Here is a 25,545-nt window from a genome sequence, read left to right as displayed (position 1 = left end):
CATCATTTATCCTACATACTATCATTTTCCCACCCCTGGTCTGTAGGGTACTTCTTTGTTTATTGACTCTTTTACCAGAAAATGCACAGAAGAAATTGAAAGAAAATGAAACCCAAACCTGATTATAGTGATACACACAGTCAGTGCAAGAAAAAAAAACAGAAAATAAAACCATGTGAAAGTAGGTCTGGTTGATTTAGAACTTTGGTCAATAAATTTTAGATTTAAGGCTTAATCTTGTCTAAATAATTATTTTGCTTGGTTCCACTTGAGGAGGCATTCTTCATGTATCTATGTAGTTAATGCGACCTTGGTTATTTTTACTTTGAATTCTTAAGACTTAGCCATAATTCTGAAGCAGTGGGACAGAGTTGCCATGATGAAGTACAAATGGCAGCTTGGATGGAAAATGTCAATTTTTTTCTTTAAAAAAATACGTTTTGGTAAAATTTGCATTTTACTATTTATTAGAACAACCTGACCCAAGCAAATTACTCAAGAACCTGTGTATTAGTTTTCTAGGGTGCTATAACAGTGCTCCACAAACTGAGCTTTTTAGACAACCGAAACTTGCCTTCTGTTCTGTTTTGGTGGCTGGAATGCTGAGTTCAAGATGTTGAACATGAGGAACATGCTCCCTCTGCAGGTGCTTGGGACAGACCTGCCCCAGCCTTCTCTTCTGCTTCTGGTAGTTATTTGGCTTGTGGCAACATAACTCTAGCCTTCATCTGACATTCTCCTTGTGTGCCTGTTCCTGTGTCCAGATCTTTCTCCTCCCCCTACTTTATATGTATATCAGTCATATTGAATAAAGGCCTCATTTTAAGTTGATTACCTCTATAAAGACCCTGTCTCCAAATAAGGTCACATTCCAAGATACTAGGGATTAGAACTAAAATTTATCTTTTTTGGTGGTGAGGGGCTTGGGGAGTGGGGGCTTCTCTTTTTTGGTACTGGGGATTGAACCCAGGCCTTACATATGCTAGGAAAGCATTCAACCACTGAGGTACATTCCAAGCTTTAATCTGTCTTTTGGAGGAGACACAATTCAACCCATAACGACCCTACCACTGAGGTAGGTACATTCCCAGCCTTCATCTGGCTTTTGGAAGACACAACATTCAACCCTTGACAACGCATAACATACCAGATGTTCATTTAGTGCTAGGCAAAACTCATCAACTGGGCATCTTTGCAGGCCTAAAGTAAAGCCAAAATACTTAAGGCCATATTTATGGGCACATTAGCTTCTATAAAAGAAATATTGTGTTGGTGGTCCCATTATATATAATGTATGTTTTGTGGTTGTTTTTGACTTGCAGGATAGAAGATATGTCTTTACAGAAATAGGCTAAATATACAAATGGCTCCAGAAGCATCCATTTCCAGCTCTTGGACCTTGAGCATCCCTGGTCTGCCTTACCCATATCTACTATAACAGCCAAAAGTTCATCCTTGCTTCTGTTTTTCCTTCTTCTCCAAGCCTTTGTTAGGCTGTCACAAATGGCCACAGAACTCTTATCTTCACCCCTTCAAGGTGACATCTTCTGTTGTCTTGAAGTCAAAATTCAAGCTGTACCTCTCCCAGGAAGATGATCTTTGTGAGCTCCCTTTTCCTCAGTTCTTACCACTTAGGTTAAACCAGAGTTCCAATGAGATGATTTTCCATCCACCACATTTCATTCTGGGTGTGTGGGGGCAGAATGGGAAAACAGTTGTGCCCTTTGTATTAGAAGGTGAGGGGTTGTGCCATCATCCAGGAAGGTATCAGATTATCTCTGGGAAGTGAGAGGGAGGAGTTCCTGTAGTTATTAGGTAAGCCATTTATAACAGGGAGATTCTTGCCCCCTTTAAGTTTGTTTTAAAAACTATTTCAGAGCTGCAGTTCTGTAAGAATGTGAAGTGTATTAAAGTTTGTTGGGTCTTGCACAAGAATTTAAAGGTATACAGGTATCTCACTTTTGTCATTTTTTAACCTTCAAGTACTTTTTAAAAATCTTTTTCAAGATTATGAAGAACACATCTCAGATGACATTTTTAAAAGAAAACAGCTAAATTAGTCATTTCTGTTTACAAATGGATTCCTCTTTATATATAATTGTTGCTTAATTGCCAAGTTGTTCTTTAACCTTTTGTTTGGGTTTGTTTTTCTTTACCAACTAGATTGTCAAATAGCTTTGAGCACTGGAATCTCTCATTTCTTTGTGTTTATGTACTCCATGCATATTGTAGGAGCACAATATTTGCTGATTCTATTCTCAGTGTTTCTTCCAAAATCCTGTTCCTTAGTATATTTGAAATACGGATTTACTCAAATAGAATTTTCCAAAAACAACTAGTGTGTGAAATTAAGTACACTTGTTGTCATTATTTCAGCAAGAGTGTTTCAGTGCCTGGCAGTGCTGTGTGTCATGGAATACACCTAGAGGTGCTGTATACTTCCTGCCCATAATGAGGTCCTTGGGTTTTCCAAAGCAACCGCTTTCTGAAATGTTTTTGCCATACTCACATTGAGACAATTTGAAAAATGAGCACATTTGCAGTTGACTCTGAATAAAAGCAAAAGGGCTCTACAACTGTGCGGGAGGGTTCTGTGGAAGGCCACCCCCAAGTGAGGGCTCCCAGCAGATGGAGTTATATTTGTTTTTACCTAAGTGAAGTACATAGAGTTGTTAACCTGAGGCTGGACATTGAACTCTCTACATGTCAATTAGTGGGAAGCCATGAAACCTCACATGTGAGGGATCGTTGGCTCAAAGTGTCAGATCAGGGAAGCAGAAATTGCTTGGATAAGCTGATACAAAGAGGATCTGGAGGGTGAGGCCAGAGAGTGTGCAGTTTTAGAACCAGGAGACACCTTTTCCTGCTGGCCGGTGAAGGGATCAAGTATTATATGAAAGAGTGAAAAAATAGAGCCTGTGGCAGGTAAGGGACAAAATGGTGGTTGCTTTGCGAGGGCACAGATGTAGAGCGAGAGTGCCCAGAGGAAGACTCAGATCCATTGTATAATCCATGGTGGGTCTTTTCATGTAGGAGGGACACTAGTGTCTCTGAATTTCAGTGATAGGCTCTCTTGGCTCTCCACTGGTAAAGTGTAGTCCCAGGACCACCTGCTTCAGAATTTCCTGGGGTGCTTATCAAAATGTAAATTACTGGGTTCCTCTATAATGTACACCCAATACTGGCAGGGAGGACGGCATTTTAAATCTGCAGATGATTTAAAAACTCAGATGTCTGAGGACAACTGGGTGAAATATCCCTGAGTGGCTGTTCTGCGTTTTTTCAGTGATAAAGAATGAACTGTCTTATAAAGCAGTGATCTTTTAAGTCCAGAGGTGATGTAGGCAGGAAATGTAAATGTGTGCCCAGTAGAGAATGACAGATTCATGAGTAATTGAGTCAAAATTGGATCCAAAGAAAAACTGGGATACTTCTCATATGACTGACGTCAGAAAAGCCAACAGCACATGTTTCTTGGAACCTTGATTGACCCAAATCTGGTCTAGCTGGACTGATGCATTATAGCCATTTTGAGTTTCTGCAGGTCAGCCATAAAAGGCCCAGATGAAACTCTGTGAAACCCAGAACAGGGAAAACATTTTCTTTTTCTGTTGTAAGATATTTTCCACTGTAATTAACTACCTGAGGGTGTGTGTGTGTGTATTATGGGTTGGAGGATCTGTGTGGCTTGGGAGGAAAGATGTGGCAGGGAGGAGAGATTTCCTCAGTATCTCAGAGCCCAAATACAGTGAGTGATGGCAGTGAGTTACCATTTTCCTTCTTTTGTGACCCCTTTCCTCATCGTCTCTGGTATACACTTTGAGTGGCAAGAGTGCCGTTGTTAGTTGAGACAAGAGAGATTTAGGGCTTATGCAGTTGTACAGAATCTCCTACCACCAGCAAGCTGGCCATCTGTCTAAGTAGAGGCAGCCATAGTGCACAGCTTCTGCCTCTACCTCCATATGCTAAGCCTCTGTCCACAAAACTTGCCAGTAAAATTTGTTACTGTTCATTTTAGAGAAAAACAGTTCGTGATTAAAAGCTCAGCTAAAACATGGAGATTTACCCAGTTCTTCTTCATCCCTCCTAAGGGAAGACTGTAAAAAGAAGCATTAAGGTAAAAAGAATCCTTACTATAATGTAATCTCACTTGCCTCAGACTTTCCTCCATCATTACAACCACCTCATCCCTATTTAATATAGCTAATAACAACATTTTGAAAATTTTAACTTCCCTATAAGCAACCTTATAGTTCTATTGACTAGCTAGTGGGGAGAGTAGCCAGAAAATCAAGCAATGGGGGACTGTCTTATGATTCGATAAACAGACTGAATATCATGTGATCAGATTTGTTGAAAACAGCAACTTGTACACCATGTCGAAAACATGCTTGTCAATTCTTTAGATGACACCTAGCTAGGAGGAATGATGATCTACACAGAATAAGAATTAGCTTTCAAAAAAATACCAGCATGCCAGAAGATAAGCACAAGTTAACAAAAGATGTTTAATAGGAACAAATAATCATAAAATCTTGTATTTTGGTGAAAATACTGAGGAAACTTAATATAATTCAAAGAATGAAAAGACATGGTGGTACGTGTTTTAGTTTAGGCTGCTCTAACAAAGGAGATTAGGTGCTTATCTGCAACAGGCATTTATTTCTCACAGTTCTGGAAGCTGGATGTCTGAGGTCAGGTGTCATCATGGTTGAGTTCTGGGCTGTCTTTTGGGTCACAGACTGCCAACTGTAGTATCATCCCATTATGGGAAAAGAGCTACACAGCTTTTGGGAGTGGGGAGGGTCTTTTTTCTAAAGTACTAGCTCCATTCATGAGAGCTCCATCCTTATGACCTATTTACCTCCCCAATGCCTAATGCTATCTCATTGTAGGGCAGAATTTTATCATAGGAATTAAGGGGGCACACATTTAATCCATAACAATTAGTTTGACCATAAATGAGTATTATCCAACAAACTGATTTAGCTGATTAGACAATTAGAATGTTTACATTAACAAATGAACTCATCCTGCTGCATTGATAAGTTCTACTTCAAAAATTCTTTGGAAGTTACAACGTATGTTTCCTCCACCAACACAGAAACATTATAGTTGATGGTTTGGCTCCTAGGTTTTCCTCCTGAAATATCAATGGTGGTTAGATTCCCATGTTAGGCCAAAAAACCTTTTTTGTTTTTTGTAGTCTTTTGGTTTTTTGTCTTTAAAAATTATTTTATTGGTGAATATTAATTGTACAAACCGAGAGGTTTCATTGTGATATTTCCATACATACATATAATGTATTTTGATCATATCCTCCCTTATTGCTTTCTTATCCCCCTCCTCCCACGCCCCTTTTTAACTTTCTTAAGAGTTTTTAAAATAGGTCTCATGATACCTTTTTCATATGTGCATGCATTTTAATAGACTTTTAGAACTGATTTTGCCAGCTTAAGTTCAGAGTCCCTTATGAGCAAAGGTTTGTCATACAATATATTAGATAGAGGAAGAGTATCTTTCTTTTTTCTAACAATCGTAGCGAAAGATGTAAATTGGTGGCCTTTTGCACTCTTTCTGCATCCCAAGCTTGAGAATAACAGAAATGAAGCACCACTAAAGGAACATGGCACCTTGTTAAATTCCTTCTGGACACTCATCTCTACTGTCCAGGTGAGAACAGCCATATCTTGGAAGTTTTGGAATTTCAAAGAGGGGCTCTAACTCTAAGGCATATGTAGGTAGATTTCCAGGTGGTAAAATCAACCCCATGTGAACAAGTCCAGGAACTAGGACAGTTTTGAACAGGCAGCCTTTCCAGGGGACTTTCCTGAGGTGCTGCTCCCCACAACTTTACCTGCCTTTCATATTATCTTACATTTTTGACCCACAGGGTCCTTTTTTTCTTCCCCCCAATTCTCCCCATTTTTGCCTTCAGTGTGTCCATGCAAAGAAGCCTCACAGTAGGAGGAGGAAGACTGAGAAACTACTTTATGTGTAGGTTAGTTTTAAGATCCGAACTGGAGGTGCCTGCACCAAAGGACCCTTCTTCCTCCGGCCATCTTGGTACCACATTTAGAAGGGCATTTGACAAAGATGGACTTAAGTGTATGTAACACTCGTCAAGCACTTCCTACAAGCTTGACATTTTCCTGAGAGTTCAGTAGTCATTAGTTATATAATCTCCACATCAACTCTGTGATCTAGAATGAATAGATGGTACAGTCCTTCTAACATTACAGATGAAGAGATGAGGTTTGGAGGTGATAAGAGTATTTCAAGGTCATATACTGAGTGAGTAGCCATAGGGCCATCTGAATTTGTGCAAGTCTGATTTCAGAACTCATCCCTTCAACCCTGATTGCTCTACTACCTTCTCAGAAGTCATCCAGGCCAAAGAAGTTATTTGATTATTGTTAACTTGTTTTGACATTTAGAGGAGTACCATTGGGGGATTATAGCTATCATTAAAAGTTTAAATTTGGATTTTTTTAAAAAGAGAAATGACTTGTACTGTGTTACAGCAATTAGAGATGTTTCAGAAAAATATTGGGGCATCTGCTATTTTCTAAAGACATTCTTTTTTTTTTTTTTTTAACTTTACCCCCACCTCTAATCTGTATGCAGTAGAGTAAATTTTTACTTGGATATGGGATTGGACAAGATGACCTGTAAGTTTCTTGCTGGATCTAAATATGGTTAAAGAATGAAGTGGTATTAGAACTTAGTATGTAAAAATAATCCTTATACAGGTCCTCTGATTGCATAGCTGATATTTTTTAAAGTAGGGCTAGGAGAGACAAAATAGCTCTTTAGAGAAAACCAGTGACAGTGAGTTGAGTAGTGTAGAAATAGGGTGGTTACAAGTATAATTAATTAAGAATCTTGAGATGAAACCAAACTGGATTTAGGTTGGGCCCTAAATCCAGTACTGTTGTTTGGTTAAGAAGAAGGTGTGAGAGAGGAGGCCTTGTGAAGATGAGGCAGAGATTGCAATTCTGCTGCCACAAGGTGAGAAGCAGTCAGAGCCACCAGATCTTTGAAGGGGCAGGGAAGGGTGCTCCCCCTGAGCTTTCAGAGGGAGTACGGACCTGCTATCACCTTGATTTCAGATTGTTGACTTCCTGAACTAAGAGAGAATCAATTTCTGTTGTTTTAAGCTACCCACAGGAAACTAATATAGCCATTTCCCACTTTCTGTGCATTTATACTTCATCTTAATTTTGGAATAGTTTAATGCATATCTCCTGTGCTATAGTTACTGTATAAACTGTACATCTTAAATTTCCTAACAAACCAATCACATTGAATTATATTAGGATAGCCATATTTATTATTATTAACTTGCCATTTTTTTAAAGATATGATGTATTTCAAGGAATATCTTTTAAATTTTTTTTAAACTGCTTGAGGGAGTGTGGGGATATTGAGCTAGATCATCTGCAATAATTTTATCAAACTACTCACATAACTCCACTAAAAAGTTAGTCCTTAAAAAACTCACTGTCTCACACTTTTGTAAGGTTAAAAATCAATTAAAAGGACTTGAGTGAAGGTGCGATTTTTCAATTCAAAGTCTAATAAAGCAAGTCCTGGCAAGAATGAGTAACAACTGCCTGGCCAGATGTGGCCATCACAAAAGCTGGGGGATCCCAAAGTGATTACATCATCTCCAAGGCTTATAGTAATTCTGATTAATCTGTTTTGAAAAGACAGATACCTGCATATCCCATGTATCCAAGTCCAATAAGATTAACATTATTAGGATTGAATTTTTTTCTGAATTATAATACTTGCTATCAGTCATACTTTATTTAGTGTCTTTGGTGTTTTGAAGTTTTAAACTAGGAATTTTAAAAGTCCAGCTGTCAGGGAAGTGGGAAATTGTTCTGAGATGCTTCAGTCTTGGAGAGGAAATATAATGCATTTCTGGTGAAAGTAAGGATCTTGTTTCAACTAGGAAAATGGTACAATTAATACATTTCTCCCCAGATGCCAAACTCCTTTCTAAGCTACTTCACTTCTACCACTATATAGTCCATGCTGATTTTGGACCACCTCCTTAAACCCTGGAGCTATTCAGCATACAGCATTTTAATCACTACAGCAGTTGCATGGTTTCAAACATGTGTCAGTCCGTGTTCTTCACCAGAGATGTGAGCTCTTGGTCCAAATTCTGGGTTCTAGGGTGGAATGACCAGGCAGGACATGACCTCTTATCCTCAAGCAGCTTACAGTTTAGAGGTAGAAGGGGTTATTTTAAATGCAGAAATACCAGATTAGAAAGTGTTCACCTTTCTTTGGAATTTAATATCATATTAAGAGGATCTAAAGGAAAGCAGATTTCTTGAAATATTTTCTAGCAATATTCTGTCATAGCAGTGCTGTGCTGTTGGGATTGGAGGAAGAAAGTACATGTCACTTGCTTTTACTGTTGTGCAGCCAGTTTCTGGAGCCAACCCTTTTGGTTATGTTTTATTGGAAGGGTTTTAATAATCATGTCATAGTTATACTGTTCATACACAGGCAGATATTTTATAAAAGCATTAATTGATGCAAGTATGTGTCAAGTAAGGCTCCCGATACAGTGAAACTAAATGGCGTGCCCTTACTACTGCTCTGGAAAAGGTTGTCACACTGACCTTATTTTATAACCAGTCTTCTACCACCTCTGTGACCGTGGAGAAATCATTAGCCTCTTCCTCTTCTTTATCTGTAAAATGATAATAAGCATACCTATCTTACTGTGATTAAATGAAAGAATGCATGCAAAGCACTTATTTTGGTACAGAAAAACATAATAAATGCTCAGTGATGTTAGCAGTTAGTACTGTGAATAAATACTCAGTTCTCTATGAAAAAAAGTTTTCCATAAATTGCCATGATTTATTGATTGATTGATTGATTGATTGATTTTTGGTGGTACTGGGGTTTGAACTGTAGATTACTTCGATAGTAACAAAAAGATAAAATATTATAGAACAGATTGCTGAGCCTGCCCACCTATTAAGGGAAAACCATTGTTCCTGGTGTTTTGTCTATTTCTAGGATAACTGTTAGCCAGAATTTGTTATCAGCTCTTGTTACAGGGGAAGATTGGAGATTGCAGTAAGACAGAGTGAAGATGGAGGAAGAGGCTATAATGCAGGTAGAGGTCCTACATGTGTTTCTGGGGAGCACAGAGCAAGATAACCAACCCATGCAAGATTTTATGGATCAATTCAGCTCTGATATGTACAATTTACGTATTACCTTTTTAAAACATATCCAGGCAGGATCAAACTGTCCTTTAGATTTGTATCTTGCCCTAGTTTGCTTTGTGATGGAAGTTCTTTTTAAAAGCCTGGTGGCATTTTAATTTGAACAATTCTTATATAATGGTAGTAACCCCTAGGCTCTAAAAATGAGCACAGTGGTGCCTGTGACCTCTGCCTTGAGCAAATGGGTGGATTTTTCTGGCTTTCTTGCTACAGTGTAGAAAAGGAAGCTTCTCCAGTCCTTCCTAAATTTTTTCCACACTATAAGTTGTCATTGCCTGGTTCTGATCTTTTAAATAAACCCACCATTCTTCTTCATTCATTCCTTTTGCTCTGTCCCCTAATTTTTAACAGAAAACACTGTTTTGAGATTAAATCTAATAAAAAATGTGAGAGAAAGTAGCCAAAGACTTGAATTTGAGGAATCTGTGAAATTGTCTTTATAAAGAGACTGAAATGTTAAAACCCTTTGGTCCCCTCCCTGCATTTTTTCTTTTTAATAAAAATGGTTTGGTAATGTATCCATGCTCTGAAGTTTCAGTTCTGCTGTTTTCTGTTCACCTAACTCTGAGATACTAATATACGAGTCATACCTCCATTATTCCTTTCATCTGTGTGCGAGCAAGAGTCCACTGCAGTGTCAGGGCTCTGACCTGGCTTTCGTTTTCCTGTTCTGGAACATTTACTATCTGCTTTGGATTGGGTGGGGATAGAGAGAGAGCTGGTTCCTTTCACTGGCCACTGAGTATGGAGTTTCCAGTAACCAGTTGCATTTAGACACGGCCATCTTCATAAGTGTTTCTTTGTGAGGAAGGAGGAGGGTATTACCTTCTTGTTTTGTGCATTTGGAAAGACAGAGATTTATGAAAGCCATTTTGGGTACTCATTGCTAATAAATTAGGTTAATCTGGGATAGCAGTAGACAGTGAAAAATTATATGCTTAATTATGTGCCACAAAAGTAAAAGATATGTAATGAAACTAAATGCAATGAAAGAAAAGAAGGATGTGAGATGGCAAGTAGAGGAACTGTGTGCTGTACTGCCCGTCAGTCCCCATACCCAACCCCCACCATGCAGAGGTTCTGGGTCTCCCTTCTGGAGAATCAGGACCTTATACTGTCTGAGGCTTTATGAGCAACAGAAAATCAAAAGGTGCTCAGTAAGATTTACATCTTTACTTTTTTTTCTTGCTGAGCAATACATCCCTACTCTAAATAGAGTTGTGAAATCATCTGGAAACTGGAAGAAGAAAACTGTACCTGGATTATATAAAATTGAAACATTTCCCCAGATTCTGCTTCACAGAATGAGGTTCCACCTCAGTTTATCTGCATCAGAAGAAACAGAGAAGAAAGAACCTTGCCAGCATTTGGCTTGGTTGGTTTTCAAGGCACCTGCATGTAGCAAGGTTGATACCATCACTATAAATGATTATAGACAGCAGTGCATGGGCCAGCTGCATGGAAGAAAGGAAAGTCAGCGTGAAGGTCACTGTGGATGTTCAGTACAAATATGCAGTATCATTAAATAAGAAAGCATGTCCCTGTGAAAATGGGAAAATGCTTAATCAGGTCAAATGAGAAACAGTTTTCCACAGTATCCTGGTGGGCTGCTGGAAATGGGATTCATACCGATTTTGGGATTTCTGAAGGAAAACCAGTTTGTCTTAGAAAGTTAATCTGAGCATATGCATTTGTGGCACTTTAGAATAAAAGCAAGCACTACAGAACACAAAAGGAAAACTCTTTTAAAAATATCTCCATTTTTTTAAGTGCATGAATTTGTTACATGTAGGCAGACTAGTCAGTGGGTGAGCAATTCTAGTGACTTTTCCAGGGCTTTTAATCTAAACCAGTTACATTGCCAGTAACCTGCATGTAGTCTTCTGACAGAAAGGCATCAAACTCCCATAAGTTGATTTTTGTATTTTTGCATAAGAAAGTACAAATAATGCTGATCACATGTGTTAGTCATAATTTTTTAGTACGAGTATGTACAAAATAGTAATGAATGGCATTCACAAGCATGTTTTAAGAGTCTTAAATTGGGCTGGCAGAGTGGTTCAAGCGGTAGAGTGCTTGCCCTAGTAAGCATGAGGCCCTGAGTTCAAACCCCAGTACCACCAAAAAAAAAAGTCTTGAATTATAAATTCATTAGGTGTTGTGAATTTTGTTTTTTAAAAGAAAAGCAAGAATTGAATGTCTAGCCTAAACATGGCCACCCAAATGAAGTCATCTAGAAGTTGGCAATAGATAAAATGCCTTAATAGGACTAGCATATCACCTCTATTTGTTTTTTTAAATCTCATTAAGAATGCTTAGCCTGTCATATCATCCTTACATCAGACAAAGACTGGTGCTTTATGTTAGCAATGGTGTCAGTGGAGTCCTAGCTCTGCTTCTGATTTGCTATATGGTCTTGGATGTATGGTTTGACTTCTCTTGGACTCAGAGAGCCTGAAAAGTGAAGAGTGGAATTCAATTGTTGTTTCTAAACATTTTTAAAGTCAAGCTCCCTTTTATAAAAATAAAAATATTGGACTGGCTGTTGTAGCTCACAGCTGTAATCCCAGGTATTCAGGAGGTAGAGATTGAGAGGATTGCCTTTTGATGTCAGCCCTGGTAAAAAGTTAGCAATACTCTACCTCAACCAACAAGCCAGCAGGCATGGTGCCCCTGTAATCTCAGCTGTAGAGCCATAGGTAGGAAGATCACAGTCTGAGGCTAGCCCCGGGCAAAACATGAAATGGTATCTGAAAATAATAAACCAAAAAGGGCTGGGGTGTGGCTCAAGTGGTAAAGTGCCTGACTAGCAAGGGTAAGACTCAATTCAAACCCCAGTACTACCGAAAAAGAAAAACAATACTGTCTCATTTCTATTCCCCATCTCACTGTCCTTATCCTTCCAGTGGAGATTTCCTGTATTTTATAATCTCCGATATTACTCCTCCCTCTTACACTTTGTTATTCTAAGCAGACACTGGACTGGAAATCAGTGGAACAAAGATTTTATCTCACTTTGTGGATAGCTGCGACTCACTCCTTCAAGCTGGAAGGGGCCTTTCTGAACTCACCCCCAGGACCCAAGTGCCCTGACTGCCTTGAGCAGGAGCAAAACTAAGAAGCTTGTTGGAACTCTCCCACCCCAAATGGCCTGGTCAGAGCCTGCATTTCAACAGTGCTGGTGATACACGCTTGCAGACCCCTGTTTTTAACCTGCAGGTGGTTATGTTAATGGGGTTTCATGAATTTATTAAGTCACTACTAGCATTTCTTTTTAATGAAATAAACTAGAAAAGATATTAAGGTACATTGCATGTTGTAGAAAAATGTTGTTTCACCAAACTTTTGTTTGTCTTATGTCTGTATCTGTATAGATCTGATCTCAGGCAAAAGTTTTATTAAAAAGCCACTGACTTGGGCAATATAACTCAAGACCCCACTCCCTTCTTTAAATGCTTATAAATACATAGACTGCTGTACAACAAAAGCTATTCTGTGTTAATATCATTCTCGTTGGATCATACCATGAGGGGAAGAACATCAAATGTAAACATCAGCAAGTGTGGTGGTACAAGCCTGTGATCACAGTACTTGGGAGGCTGAAGCAAGAGGAGTGTGAGTTTGAGGTCAGCCTGAATTGTCATACATAGTTGACTCTGTCTCAAAAAAAAAAAAAACCACCAAGATCTGGGGATGATGCTTACTTTGTCTATATACAAATTACAGCACTGTCAGATAAGATTTCCTAGTGTTTTTTTTTTCTTTTAATAATGGGGAAGCTTCAAACTCTACCTGTTTAGTTTTTAAAAAGTACAAGTAATGCATTTTTTTCTCTAGAGGCTGATTTGTGAAACTCAAAATACTGCCAGCTTATTCACATTTCCCTCTGCATGTAAAGTCAATGACTGGAATAAGTTGGTTCATATTTTTTTTGTAGCTTATTCATAAGTTTTCTAACTTAATGCTTAATCACATTGCAACACTTTCCATAAATATTATTTAATGTGGTGAACTTATATTTTAGAATGGCTGATTTCCACCTGGAAAACTTTGCAGTCTCAGCAATTAATCCTTTACTTACAAGAAAGACTAAGCGAAGGCACAAACTGTGCTGTAGATTGACTTTAGAAAACAGCTGAGAGGAAGTTGTAGCTGTGGAATCCTCACACCACTGGGGGAGGCAGGAAATTCAGACCAGTGCAGAGGTGTTAGAAATGGTTGTGATCGATGCAGTTTTCACTTCCCTTAGGAAGTTTTCTTTCTTCAGTTCATTTTGAGCAAAAAGGAAAAGAAGGGTTTGATGATATCATCTTTACAAGGCTTTTGTTGTTGTTGTTGAGGAAGAAAGCTGATGTGGACTTGGAAATTCCTCACTTGGGGCTCAGAAGGACAAAAACGCATTCAGAATTCAGAGAAATGCTTAATTTCACACCTGACGTTGGTTAGGAGTTTGTTTACCAAATTATAGTTGCCGATTGTTTAGGATGTAATTTGCTTACTGTTTTGGATTTTCTTTTAAGGTAGTTTTGGAGCTTCATATTACTGAGTTCTTTGATGTACAAGAAAGTGAACAGAATGTGACGTGTGACTTTTTATGCTGAAACAGAGAGGCCAGGCTGATCACTAACACAGAGTCCCAACAGATCTAAGTTATTAAGCAGATTTCAGCTCTAATACTGTTTTTACCTTGAGGACACTCCAGTTTCCAGAGCTCTGAATATTACATTACTTTTTTATTTTAAATTTGTCCCTTTAGGATTTAGTTGTAATTTTAGTCTAGCATATGTATTTGGCAGATTTCCTTAGAGTCATGTATGACCAAGCAGTGACTCAGGGCTGGCCTGAGGGGTGCAGGAAGACAGTGGGTGATTGCTGCTGGTGTTAAGCTGTATGGTGTTGACAGGGAGGGGTGGGGGGTGGGGGGGGTTCTGGGGTCTGCTGGTCTGACCACTTCCTCCTTTTCTTCTCTGGCTGTTTGGCAGGCAGGTAGGAGTACTGCCCAGTCTGCTTGCTTCTGTCTTGATGTACTTTAACTGGAGACAGCAAGAAGCATTATCCAACATAGAGTTTTAGAGCTGGAAGGGAGCTTAGAAATCAACCAGTCTCACTTGCTCTTTCCCCTCAGGAGCAACTGAGCTGTCCAAAGATGACATTCACTCCAGTTCCTGGTTAAGGCAGAACTTGAATCTTGATAGTCTCATTTTTCTATCCAGCCATTTTTCTTTCCATGAGAGGAGTGAAGAGAGTCTCATAGTTTTATGTTTCCTGTAACCATCCTGCTCATTTATTGTCTTCAAATTATTTTTCTATGAGACTCTGGTGACCTGTGACATCATGTCCATGGTCTACCTTTCTAAGGTTCTTCTTCCTGCCTTTTTAGTCACCTCCCACACAGACACCAAATTGTCAGAGATATTTGTGACCCAACCAAATTTGGTACTTTATGGGCTCTCATGAAAATTGACCCTTGTAGTCCTTATTTTGGCTAGATTTCCCATTCCTTTCACTCTAAAACGATGGACATTAATATTCAGCTCACTCACCCCTCTACCTTTTCTGTGAAGCCTTCTTCAACCTTTTTGTCCTTTGCCCTATCCTCTCTCCTCCCTGATTTTCCCTTGTTTGAACTCTTAATATTTTTAGCAAAGGTACCATCCTACACCATTACATGTACTATAATTAAGTATAGATAGACCAGGAGCTCACTGTTAAGTTTTTCCTTTCTAATGAACGTGTTCCCTGACAAGGAAGTTTTGAAGCTATTGCCTTAGGCCTCTAATGTTAACTCTTCTATTTTCTGGTGAAAAGCTTAAACTTAATGTCTTCAGTCTGGTACCGCCATGTTGATCTTTAACTCTTTTGCACTCCTGCCATAAATGCCATTCATTACAAAAACTAGAAGAAGCAAATAGTACAAAAGCCCAGCTGTGTTTCCTGATCTGGAATTCTCAGTAGCCAGCCTGGCAAGTCACAGGATTCTTGGAAGAAACAGAACTATTGGGCTGTTCACTGGAGAAGCATAGAACTGCTCCTGCTCCTAAAATTTGAATGATAAAGAATCTAGTTTCTTCGTAAGCTCAGGAAGGAAAATTTGACCTTAGAAATCATACATTATATTTAATACATGTTTTCTATCATGTATTATCAACATTCACTTATCCTTTCCTCTTCTCACCCCTTAATAACCACTACCTCTACTCCCAAAAGCTTGTCCAAGCGGTTTTTATCCTTAAGACTTTCCCCTTTTAAGTTGCTTCATGGTTTCTGTGTATTCAGTCATGTTGTATTCAGCAATGTAAGTCTTAAGTTTCTTTTTTTTTCTGAAGCCTAAGAAAAAGACCCTTTATCTATGAGTTTAGGCAAAGAGATTTCTATGCAAAGATTGCAGTTTTACATGCAAAGATTGGCTTTGATAGTTACCTTGGAGAATTACTTGTGAAGTCCATTGGAAAATTTTTATTTTTAGATTTTATTTGAAAAGCTAATATAACATACACTCCTCTCCTTTGACAGGTTTAAATCCAGCAAAAAATATTTAATAACCTATTGCTGATCTTCATAATCTTGAGAGGCTTCAACTTTTTTTTTTCCAAACAAGGAACAGTGGAGATATGAGAACCAGTTTCATCAACTAATTAGCTGTGGGTTTGAGGCTATAATTCATTTGTATCAAATGGGATTAATATTTCCCTCACTTTCTCAGCCCAAGTAAGTGGGACACCATATATGTACAAAGGCACTATTCTTCTTTAAACCCTGTGCTGCTCTTTGGCATCTTGGCCTCAGGCATTCTTGCCCTGACCTACCAGGTAGAACAACAGCTTCCTGGCCAGAATCTCAGCTCTTACCAATTCATTATCCACTTCTCAACTCCGTTTTTCCAGTTTCCTACACTAACACTTCTCTTTCTCAGCCACCATTCCTAATCCTTGTGTAAGGAAACAAAGACAGCAAGCTAACTGCAATGAAATTACATTTGAGTGTCCCCTAGCTCCTGCTTGATAATTTTCTTAAATTGTTAAATTTCTTATACATCTTGAAAGATAACAAGATGAACCATTGTATGGAAATGAGTGTAATATATAGTGTCATTATGTAGTAGTTAGTTCTGTGAGGCCTGATATTATGCTATTTCCCAATGAAAATGTTCCATGACTTCTCTGTCTCAGAAGCAACTGTAGTAATTATTTTGCTTCTGGGTTAAGGAAATAATTGATGGGTTAAACTCCCCTGGTCTATCAGTGATGGTGTGTATATAGTAACTAAAGACATGGGGATTACAACCTTTATAAATTGGGGTGGGGATTATAATCTTAAACCTAAGGATAGTAACTTTAAAGAAGACTTGAGGGAAATTAAAAGTCAGATCCTAGGTTTCCTTTCCCTTTAAACTATACTAGAATTCTTAGGGAAGGCTAAGTAAGGGGTTGTGGGAGAGGAAGATGGCTTTAGCTATAAGATTGGTCAGAGCACTACTCTTTTAGCTTATTAGTAGCAGGAAGGAAATGAAATAAAATAGAATTTAAAAGGACAAATTAAAAAATATATTTGTCTTTGCTGAATAAAAATCTGTAGCAATGTATATGTTTACTAATATATTTTACTTCACATATGGTTAATTTTGGTTCTTCTGTAAAGGATTTTAGACTTGGTTTCATGTAGAAGACCTATTTAGTTGTTGGGTGGGGAGTATGTGATAGAGAAGGAAATAGAATTAACCTATGGTAGTTGCCTTTGTGCCTGTTGTCACTATGTTTTACTGTAGGAGCCCTAGTGGGTCTTCATGGCAGGATGAATACCTCAGTCCTGTTCATGCAGGAAGTGCTGTCCCTTGAGTGCTGCCCATACAAGAAGTCCTTCCTTCTTGACTGCTTTTCTCACAGGAAGTGCTCCCTTAGTACTGTCCACACAAGAAGTCCTTCCTCCCTAACTGCTGTTGACACAGGAAATGGTCCCTGGGCACTGCCCAAACAGGAAGTCCTCCCAAGTGCTAATGAGCACTCTTACTGTTGGTGTCACACCACTCAAGCAGGCAGGGCAAGTGATCTACTGATGCAGTCATCCCATGTATTCACCACTGACTTTGTTTTCTGTCATTTTGGGCATGCAAATTAAGCCTGGAAAAAATACTATGAAGAAAACTGAATTAACTTGTTTCCACTGCCCATGGAGAAATAATAATGTAGCTTGTGTTTACCTGACCTAGCCCACCACTGAAAGGCTGGAGAGGCTGAGATAGACAATCAGATTCTTTGGGGAATGAATGGGCTCTTAATTGTGGTCATCTAGTCATTGGATTCCCTAATTAGACTGAATGTGTTTAAACTAGCTTCAAGCTTTATCCTTAGAGGTTCTTTTCAAATTCTAAGGCAGGCTAGGGATTTTGAGAAGCAAAATGTAGAAGGACAATCAGTGATGTAAAAAGATTTTGGCGAAAATCACCCCTTTGTAAGTTTTGGTTTTGTTTTTTTTCAGTGTACCATTTGTGCTGTCCTGGCACGTAGTCTAACTAGACAGTGTAATTGCTTTAAATTCATCAAGTTCTCAAGTTGTGGTTAAAGATTCATCAGTATTTGCATTTCAATGTAGGAGCAAGATCTTAATTCTTCCCTGTTTTAAGTGAAACCTTCCTAAAATGCCAACTCTAATGTCAACCCTAATCTGCTGTAGCTTCCAAAAGTCATGTACAGAATTCATGCTTTTAAGAATTATTCTGCATCAATTCAATTGCTTATTTACTTTTAATTAATTAATTAACTTATATGCAGTGCTAGGGATTGAACCCAGGGACCTGCACAAGCTATGCAAATACCTTACCACTGAGCTACATCCCTAGTCCTAATTTTTTTTGAGATAGGGTCTCACTATGTAGCTCAGACTGGGCTCAAACTTGTGATCCTCCTGCCTCTGCCTTTTGAGTGCTGGAATTACAAAGTGTGCCCCACCACGTTCCACTAAATCCATTTTTAACTGATACATAAAAACAAAAATGTACATACTAATGGGATAATGTGATGTTTTGAAATATGTATGCATTATGTAATGTTTAAGTCTGGTTCAACATACCTCCTCAAGCATTTATTTATGTGAAGACTTTCAACATAAATAAATTTCTTTATGTTGAAAATGTTCAAAATCCTTTCTTCTAACTTTTTGAAAAGTACACTTCACTATCTATCTATATCCACCCTACTGTTGACTAGCACTTCAGAATCTCTTACTCCAATGTAACTCTAACTTAGTACACTTTGCTCCATATCTCCCCATCCCTCACTTCCCCACCCCACTCCCTTCTTTTCCCAGCCTCTGGAAACCAGCATTTACTCTCAACTTCTATGAGATCAGTTTTTTAAGATTCCACATCATGTGGTACTTATCTTTCTGTGTCTGGCTTATTTCACTTAACATAATAACTTCAGGTTCCATCCATCTCCCCAATCCTGTCACAAGTGACAGGGTTTCTTTTTTTTTTTTTTAGTGGCCAAATAAGATTCCATTGTGTATGTATGTCATATTTTCTTTATTCATTCATCATTTGATGGACACTTAGGTCATTTCTATTTCTTGGCTGTTGTAAATAGTACTGTGATAAAGATGGGAGTACAGATGTCTCTTTGACATACTGAGTGTACTTCCTTTGGATAAATACCAAAAAGTAGGATTGTTGGATCATATTGTAGCTCTGTATTTATTGTTTTAATTTTTTTTTTTTTGAGACAGGGTCTCATTATGTACCAAGGCTGGCCTCAGACTCATGATCCTTCTATGTCAGCTTCCTAGGAGCTGGGATTACCACCACCTTGACCAGTTCTGTTTTCAGTTTTTTGAGAAACTCCATACTTTTTTCATAGTATGTATGTATTATTTCATAGTCAGAATTTATTATTTTATAATTTGGTGTGTGTGTGTACTGTGGGGTAGATTGAACCCAGGGCCTGTGCAAGCTAAGCTCTACCACTGAACTATTCCCCCAGCCCCTCAGAATTTATTCTTTAATAGAAAGATAGGTAAAATAAAAATTATAAACTAACCTTTCCTTTTAAAGCTGACCTTATGTAAAAAAAAAAAAAAAAGCAACAGCCAAAGAATACATCTGTGTATTCTTTACACTAACTCAGGCTCCTTTTAAGTTTAGAAAAGCTTGAGTTTGGTAATTAGGTCTCAAGAAGGATGAGTATAAAAAAATGAAAGAAAACAAATAGGACTTTTAGGATATTGAAGGTATTTTGGAGTGCCATTTTGTTATCTGGCTGTTTGAAGGCTCTGGCTTTGTTATCTAGTAAATCTGGGTTCAAATTGACCTTGACACATTACTTAACTTAAGACTCAAATCTACAAAATGAGAGAACAATGGTATATCTTTCTCATTGAATTACTTGAGGTAATACATATAAAGCATTCAACACAGTATCTGGCACATAGTGAATAAAATTATTTATGTAATATTATTATTGTTCTCATACTATTTAAACTATAATTACCCATTCTGAATATTTAGGAGTACACATCTTTATTATGTTTGAATTTTCTTTTTTAAACATGTGTATAGTCTGTATCCAAGCTTACATGTTTAGATTCTACTTCCCACAGTAGGAAATTATTACTGTAATAAATACGGGTACCTGTCAAACATATTAAATCAGTGATGTGAATTAATCAGTATAAATCATGGGTCTACTTCTGTCAAAAATAAATACATACTTTCATGTCCAAATAATCTCCAAATAAATCATACACCAAATATTTATTTTAACCCTACAAGCAGAGGTGGAATGCAATCTTTGGACTGTCTGATGATGCATTTGCTTTGTGGTGATGTAATCCCACCAGGACACTAGGAGGCAGGATGGACCTGATCCACAGTGCTTTCCAAGTCTTCTCCAAATTTCATCCCTGGTGTCAAATGTAATTATTTTTTAGTGCTGGGAATTGAACTCTAGGGCTTGGACATGCTAGGCAGGTGCTCAACCACTGAGCTACATTCTCTGGTGACTGTTTCATCCTCCAACGGCTGCCCCCAACATCCTGTGTCTTCAGCCCTGGTATGGTGTCTCAGACACTAATCCTAGGAGATTTAAGAGAAAAATCAGTCTGATCTAGTTCTGTCTACAGCTCTGTACATTCTCTGTATCAGTCAGGCTGCAGACAGGGAGGTCAGTGTGTGTTACTTCCCAGTACCTCAGTTCTAGCTGGTGTGAGAAGGTGGGTAAATGCCTGAGTAAATGCTGGGTAGAAGGTAGAGATTGAGAGACTTCAGAGAAGGAGCCCAGGCCTTTGTGTGACAAGGCTGGGGGTCTGAGTTGCCTGGGAGAGAACTTATTCTTTTTTTTTTTTTTTTTTATATGAGAGCCTTTCTCCCTTACAGAAAAGTTAGGATGTGATGACACAAGAAGTTCATCTGCTCATTAGGGACATGAATCCCATAGATTGGCTGAATGTGATCACAGGCAGGATGGTTTTCTCTTTGGGTTAAGCAGTACTTATATTTCCAGGTCAAGTTCAGCTTTTTAGTAAAGAGAATTGCCACACTGGCTATTTGTTAACCCTTCTTGCTGTTCTTCTAAAAGAAAATCTCTTTAGATAGTGTTTGGACTGGGACGATATATTAGCAAGGACCCTGGGCAGTGAAAAGAAGAACGTGGAAGATACAGGATCAGAAGAAATGGTTATATATGTCTGAATTACTGAGCTCTCAGTGTGTGGCCATGTTGTGGAATTAGGATGACCATAGCAGAAACTGGGTGCAAATCCAGGAATCTATAGTGGGTAGCTAAGTTGCTGGTGAGGTAAATGAGGGTATGTTTATTACAACGGGTTTGCTTTTAAAACTTCCTACCATAAAATTAAATTTTTATTCTAAATACCTAATTTTCTTGTCTGTGGTAGTAAAAGTCAAGCTAAGAAATGTGAAATTTTTGTTAGTGGTTATTCACATATTCAGGCTGTTAATAATAAGTGATATCCTTTGTTTAATATATTTATTACTTAAAAAGATGGGAGGTGAAAAAATTCCTGTCCTGCTGAGTGTTTGCAGCTGAGCCATTCAGTTTCTTCAAATGTCACCTGTGTGGCATAGGGTCAGGGAACTGTGGTTGTCTTACATCAGCTCAGAGAATTATCTAGTGTGAGTACTTCAGGCACTCTTCCTAGGTGGCTGCTGACTGTAAAACCACACCGAGCCCTTGGGTGCAGGCTTTACAACAGTTGGGGTGGTTGCTGTGAGGCCCAGGAAGGTTTATATCTACTACACTGTTCTCACAGGAGTTAAATTTCACAGGGTAAGCCAGACATAAAGGCAGCATGCCTCTGAATCTTATCCAGATATCTTAATGAAGCCATTGGCCACTCTTACTGGGTGAACTCATCCTCAGTTGAGAATCTGGGTTAAATGCTAACTTCCTTACACTTGAAGAGTATCTTTTTTTTTTTTCTAAGAATCCTCTTAATAAAATGATCAGCAGCGCTCAATCAAATATTCTTAGAATTTGAAAATCTTATCAGAAGTCTACTGATTTCTAAATTACTGTATATTAAGATGATCATGTGACTTCATGCCAGTTAATTTTGAATCTCAGAAGATGTGTTCCTTAAAATGTGTGAATAAATTGATTTTACATGAATTTAGCCACATTTAACATGCACATAGAGAATTTGCTACTGAGTAAAATCCTATTTAATATTAAAGGAGAGAGGGTTTTGGTAGTAAAATGAACAGGTCTTTTTTTTTTTTTTCATTTTTCTTTTATTATTCATATGTGCATACAAGGCTTGGTTCATTTCTCCCCCCTGCCCTCACCCCCTCCCTTACCACCCACTCTACCCCCTCCCTCTCCCCCCCACCCCAATACCCAGCAGAAACTATTTTGCCCTTATTTCTAATTTTGTTGTAGAGAGAGTATAAGCAATAATAGGAAGGAACAAGGGTTTTTGCTGGTTGAGATAAGGATAGCTATACAGGGCATTGACTCACATTGATTTCCTGTGCGTGGGTGTTACCTTCTAGGTTAATTCTTTTTGATCTAACCTTTTCTCTAGTACCTTGAACAGGTCTTTTTGAAGGTATAAATTAATATTTAAACATCAAAGTAGTTTAGTATCACTTGCATTTGAACCTTGGTAAATTCATTCTAGTTTGGAGATTACACAGCATCTGGATGGTCTTTGTTTTGCAGCAGTCTCTGGTTCCAGCTCACCCCATGGCCCCTCCCAGTCCCAGCACCACCAGCAGTAATAACAACAGTAGCAGCAGTAGCAATTCAGGATGGGATCAACTAAGCAAAACAAACCTCTACATCCGAGGCCTACCCCCCAACACCACCGACCAGGACCTGGTGAAACTCTGTCAACCGTAAGTATACTTGTTCCTGTTGCTTTAGCTAGTAGATATTTCCTTGATCATATTATGGATAGTATAAATTGTGTCATAGGAAGAGCTTATAAGATAAATCCATGGACTGTGTCAATATTGCTACAGTGAATTTCCAAGTTTTAAGTCCTTGGACATTTATTCAGTTAGTATGAACATCAGTCAAATGCATACATGACAAAATAAATTGGAGCATATTCTCAATTGAATTTGACTTTATTAGCATATGAGAAGTAAAATATGAATTTTTAACAAATTTATGGATCCTTTTCAGGAGTGTTCATCTTTCATGGAAGCTCCTGTAGGAACCAGTCAATCCCATAGAGAAACTTTAGCTGTCATTATTTGTCAGAAAGGAAGTTAACCATTTAACCCCATCTTATATGTGTGTAAAGTTCTTAATTCCTGCTAATACAGTGTTAGTCCATCTTCATGAGCACCTGTAATTTTGTAGTCCAAGTTGTTTACCCTCGTCTCTTTAGAAATAAGAACTCACTTGCACTTTCTGTATCTTATGAAGAAATGCATGTGTGTGCATAAAATTCCAAAGTAAATTTGCATTGTATGCTAATGTTGTCAGTGAATAGAATAAAAATTTGCTACTTTACTGCAATTACATTAACTCAGGTAAGTAAGAAAGCACTAATTTATTTATTTTTTTTTCATTTTTCTTTTATTATTCATATGTGCATACAAGGCTTGGTTCATTTCTCCCCCCTGCCCCCACCCCCTCCCTTACCACCCACTCTGCCCCCTCCCTCTCCTCCCCCCCCCAATACCCAGCAGAAACTATTTTGCCCTTATTTCTAATTTTGTTGTAGAGAGAGTATAAGCAATAATAGGAAGGAACAAGGGTTTTTGCTGGTTGAGATAAGGATAGCTATACAGGGCATTGACTCACATTGATTTCCTGTGCGTGGGTGTTACCTTCTAGGTTAATTCTTTTTGATCTAACCTTTTCTCTAGTACTTGTTCCCCTTTTCCTATTGGCCTCAGTTGCTGAAAGCACTAATTTAAACGAAGGAGTCAGAAGCACTGAAGAGTGCAAAGATCATTGTGGAAAGACTAAAAGCATCAAATTGCACTGAGCAATAAATGCCTACACCTATAACAGCACTTTTTTTTTATCCTAAGACAGCAATGGTCCTTTGTAAAAGGAAATTTTGCGCAACTATAGAAGACTTCTATTAGAGACTGTTTCTTATTCACTGTAAGATATTCCCACTTCAAAACATCCTATTGATAGCATCTCATTTCTCTTGTCCCGGGTAAAGTCTAGATTTATAATTTTTTATAAGGGAAAAAATTCAAAGCTAACTTGGGCAATATTTCCAAACTGGGACTAAAAGTAACATCTGGCCTTCCATAAGGAGGTGGTGGTTGTTTTGCTTTGTTTTGTTTTGAGAGAGGAAGGGTGGGGCAGTAAGTGGTGGCCCTTTAGGATCTGGAGAGCTTGTAAAAGGCCATCACTCTCAGCCCTCTCCCTGTGTCTTTCCCCTGGCTCCCTTTTTGATCAATATTCTTGGACTTTTGACTTTAGCACTTGGCTCCCAGGGAAGTGAAATCATGCCCTGCACTGGGGTCTGTTGTGAAAGGAAGTCCAGCTCTTGGGGTTTGTCATGCCTGGCCAGAGGCAGCAGGGAACCCTGCCAGGCGCGCCCTGCCCTATTGCAGCTGTTCAAGACCACAAATAGGCCTTTTGCTATCTTGTCTGCTGCTGGCCTTTCATTGGCGTCCTCTTATGCTTCTGCAGCATAATTACAGGTAGATAGAGCGCCATAAAGTCTAAGGAGCTAAAAATACAATTTTGTAGGGAACAAAAAAATGAAGCTAACTCTCAAATTCTTGAGGTATTAGAGAAGGGGAGAGAATTTCAAAAGGCAGATTGTTCCTCAGCTTGTTTTAAATTATGTAAGGAGAGTATTGATGTCAGGGAGCCCATTAAGGGGTAGTAAAATAATAGAATAGTGCCATGCTTTATCTGCAGTAAGTATGTTCTTGAAAAATTGAGCTAGTGATTTTTTTTTATTGAATGAAATCATATTCCAAACAGAAGCACATTGTATCATTTTTCTTAGAGTATTTATTCCCTTTTTGTTGTTGGTCTTTTTGGTGTGTATGGATTTTCTTAATGTGTGTAAACATTTCTCTCTTTGCTCTTTGCTCTTGTCAGTAGCAGTAATAACTGTTTGCTACCCTCACTTCTCTCCTGTCCATTGAGAAGGAAGGTTCTTGCAAGATCCCAGGTTGAATATTAAATGCTGATGATAGTTTTCTTGATAGGTATCTTACAGAGGCAAGACCATAACAATAATAGGGGTACTATCTCAGAATCTTCTGGAAGATTTATTCCACTTAACACAGAGAATCTAATAAATTCCAAATTTGACTTGATTATAGTTTTGTGTCTTAGAATTTAGAGAAAGCCAAAAAAGGGCATTCCTGTTCTGGGCTTTTAATTGTTTCCAATAAAGAATAGCTAGTGGGTGACATCGAAATGACAAGAATCTTACAGAAAAGTGACACATTCTAGGGCTTAAAAAAACCTAGTAGCCATATTTAGAGATTTTTGAAAAGTAGGTATCAGAAATTTCTCAGAAAAGGTAGGTATAAATCCATACATATAAAAAGGAAAAAAATTAAACTGAAAATTTAGCACTTTAATTACACATTGACCCGATGAGGCTAAATCGGGGGAGGGAGCAACAATTGAAACAAATGATTTGGCTCTACTGGAGGCTTGGATCCTTTTTGAGGGTTATCTAACAGAAAGAATGTTTTCGGTGATGACCGAGTTCCATACAAAGTGTGTGGAGTATAAAGACAAGTATAGCCTGAAGATTTTAAAAACTGAGGAGGAAATTTAAAAAAACATATTGCTGTGTTTGAAGTAGAGCATAGAGATGCTAGAACGTAAAA

At 38.3% G+C, this 25,545-nt stretch overlaps 1 protein-coding gene across 7 annotated transcripts in view; it reads left to right on the top strand.

The window, feature by feature from the left end:
• Positions 1 to 25,545, top strand: part of Rbms1 (RNA binding motif single stranded interacting protein 1) — a 202,264-nt gene that overhangs the window by 89,940 nt on the left and 86,779 nt on the right. For all 7 annotated transcript variants that reach the window (XM_020175942.2, XM_074070942.1, XM_020175940.2 and 4 more), the window contains exon 2: positions 22,433 to 22,608. In XM_020175942.2, coding sequence (XP_020031531.1) covers positions 22,433 to 22,608 — 176 coding nt within the window. The remainder of the gene's footprint in view (positions 1 to 22,432; positions 22,609 to 25,545) is intronic.

Source organism: Castor canadensis, chromosome 4 (assembly GCF_047511655.1).
Source record: "Castor canadensis chromosome 4, mCasCan1.hap1v2, whole genome shotgun sequence".
In the NCBI taxonomy this organism is placed as follows: Eukaryota; Metazoa; Chordata; class Mammalia; order Rodentia; family Castoridae; genus Castor; species Castor canadensis.
This window is presented reverse-complemented; position numbering and strand designations above follow the sequence as displayed.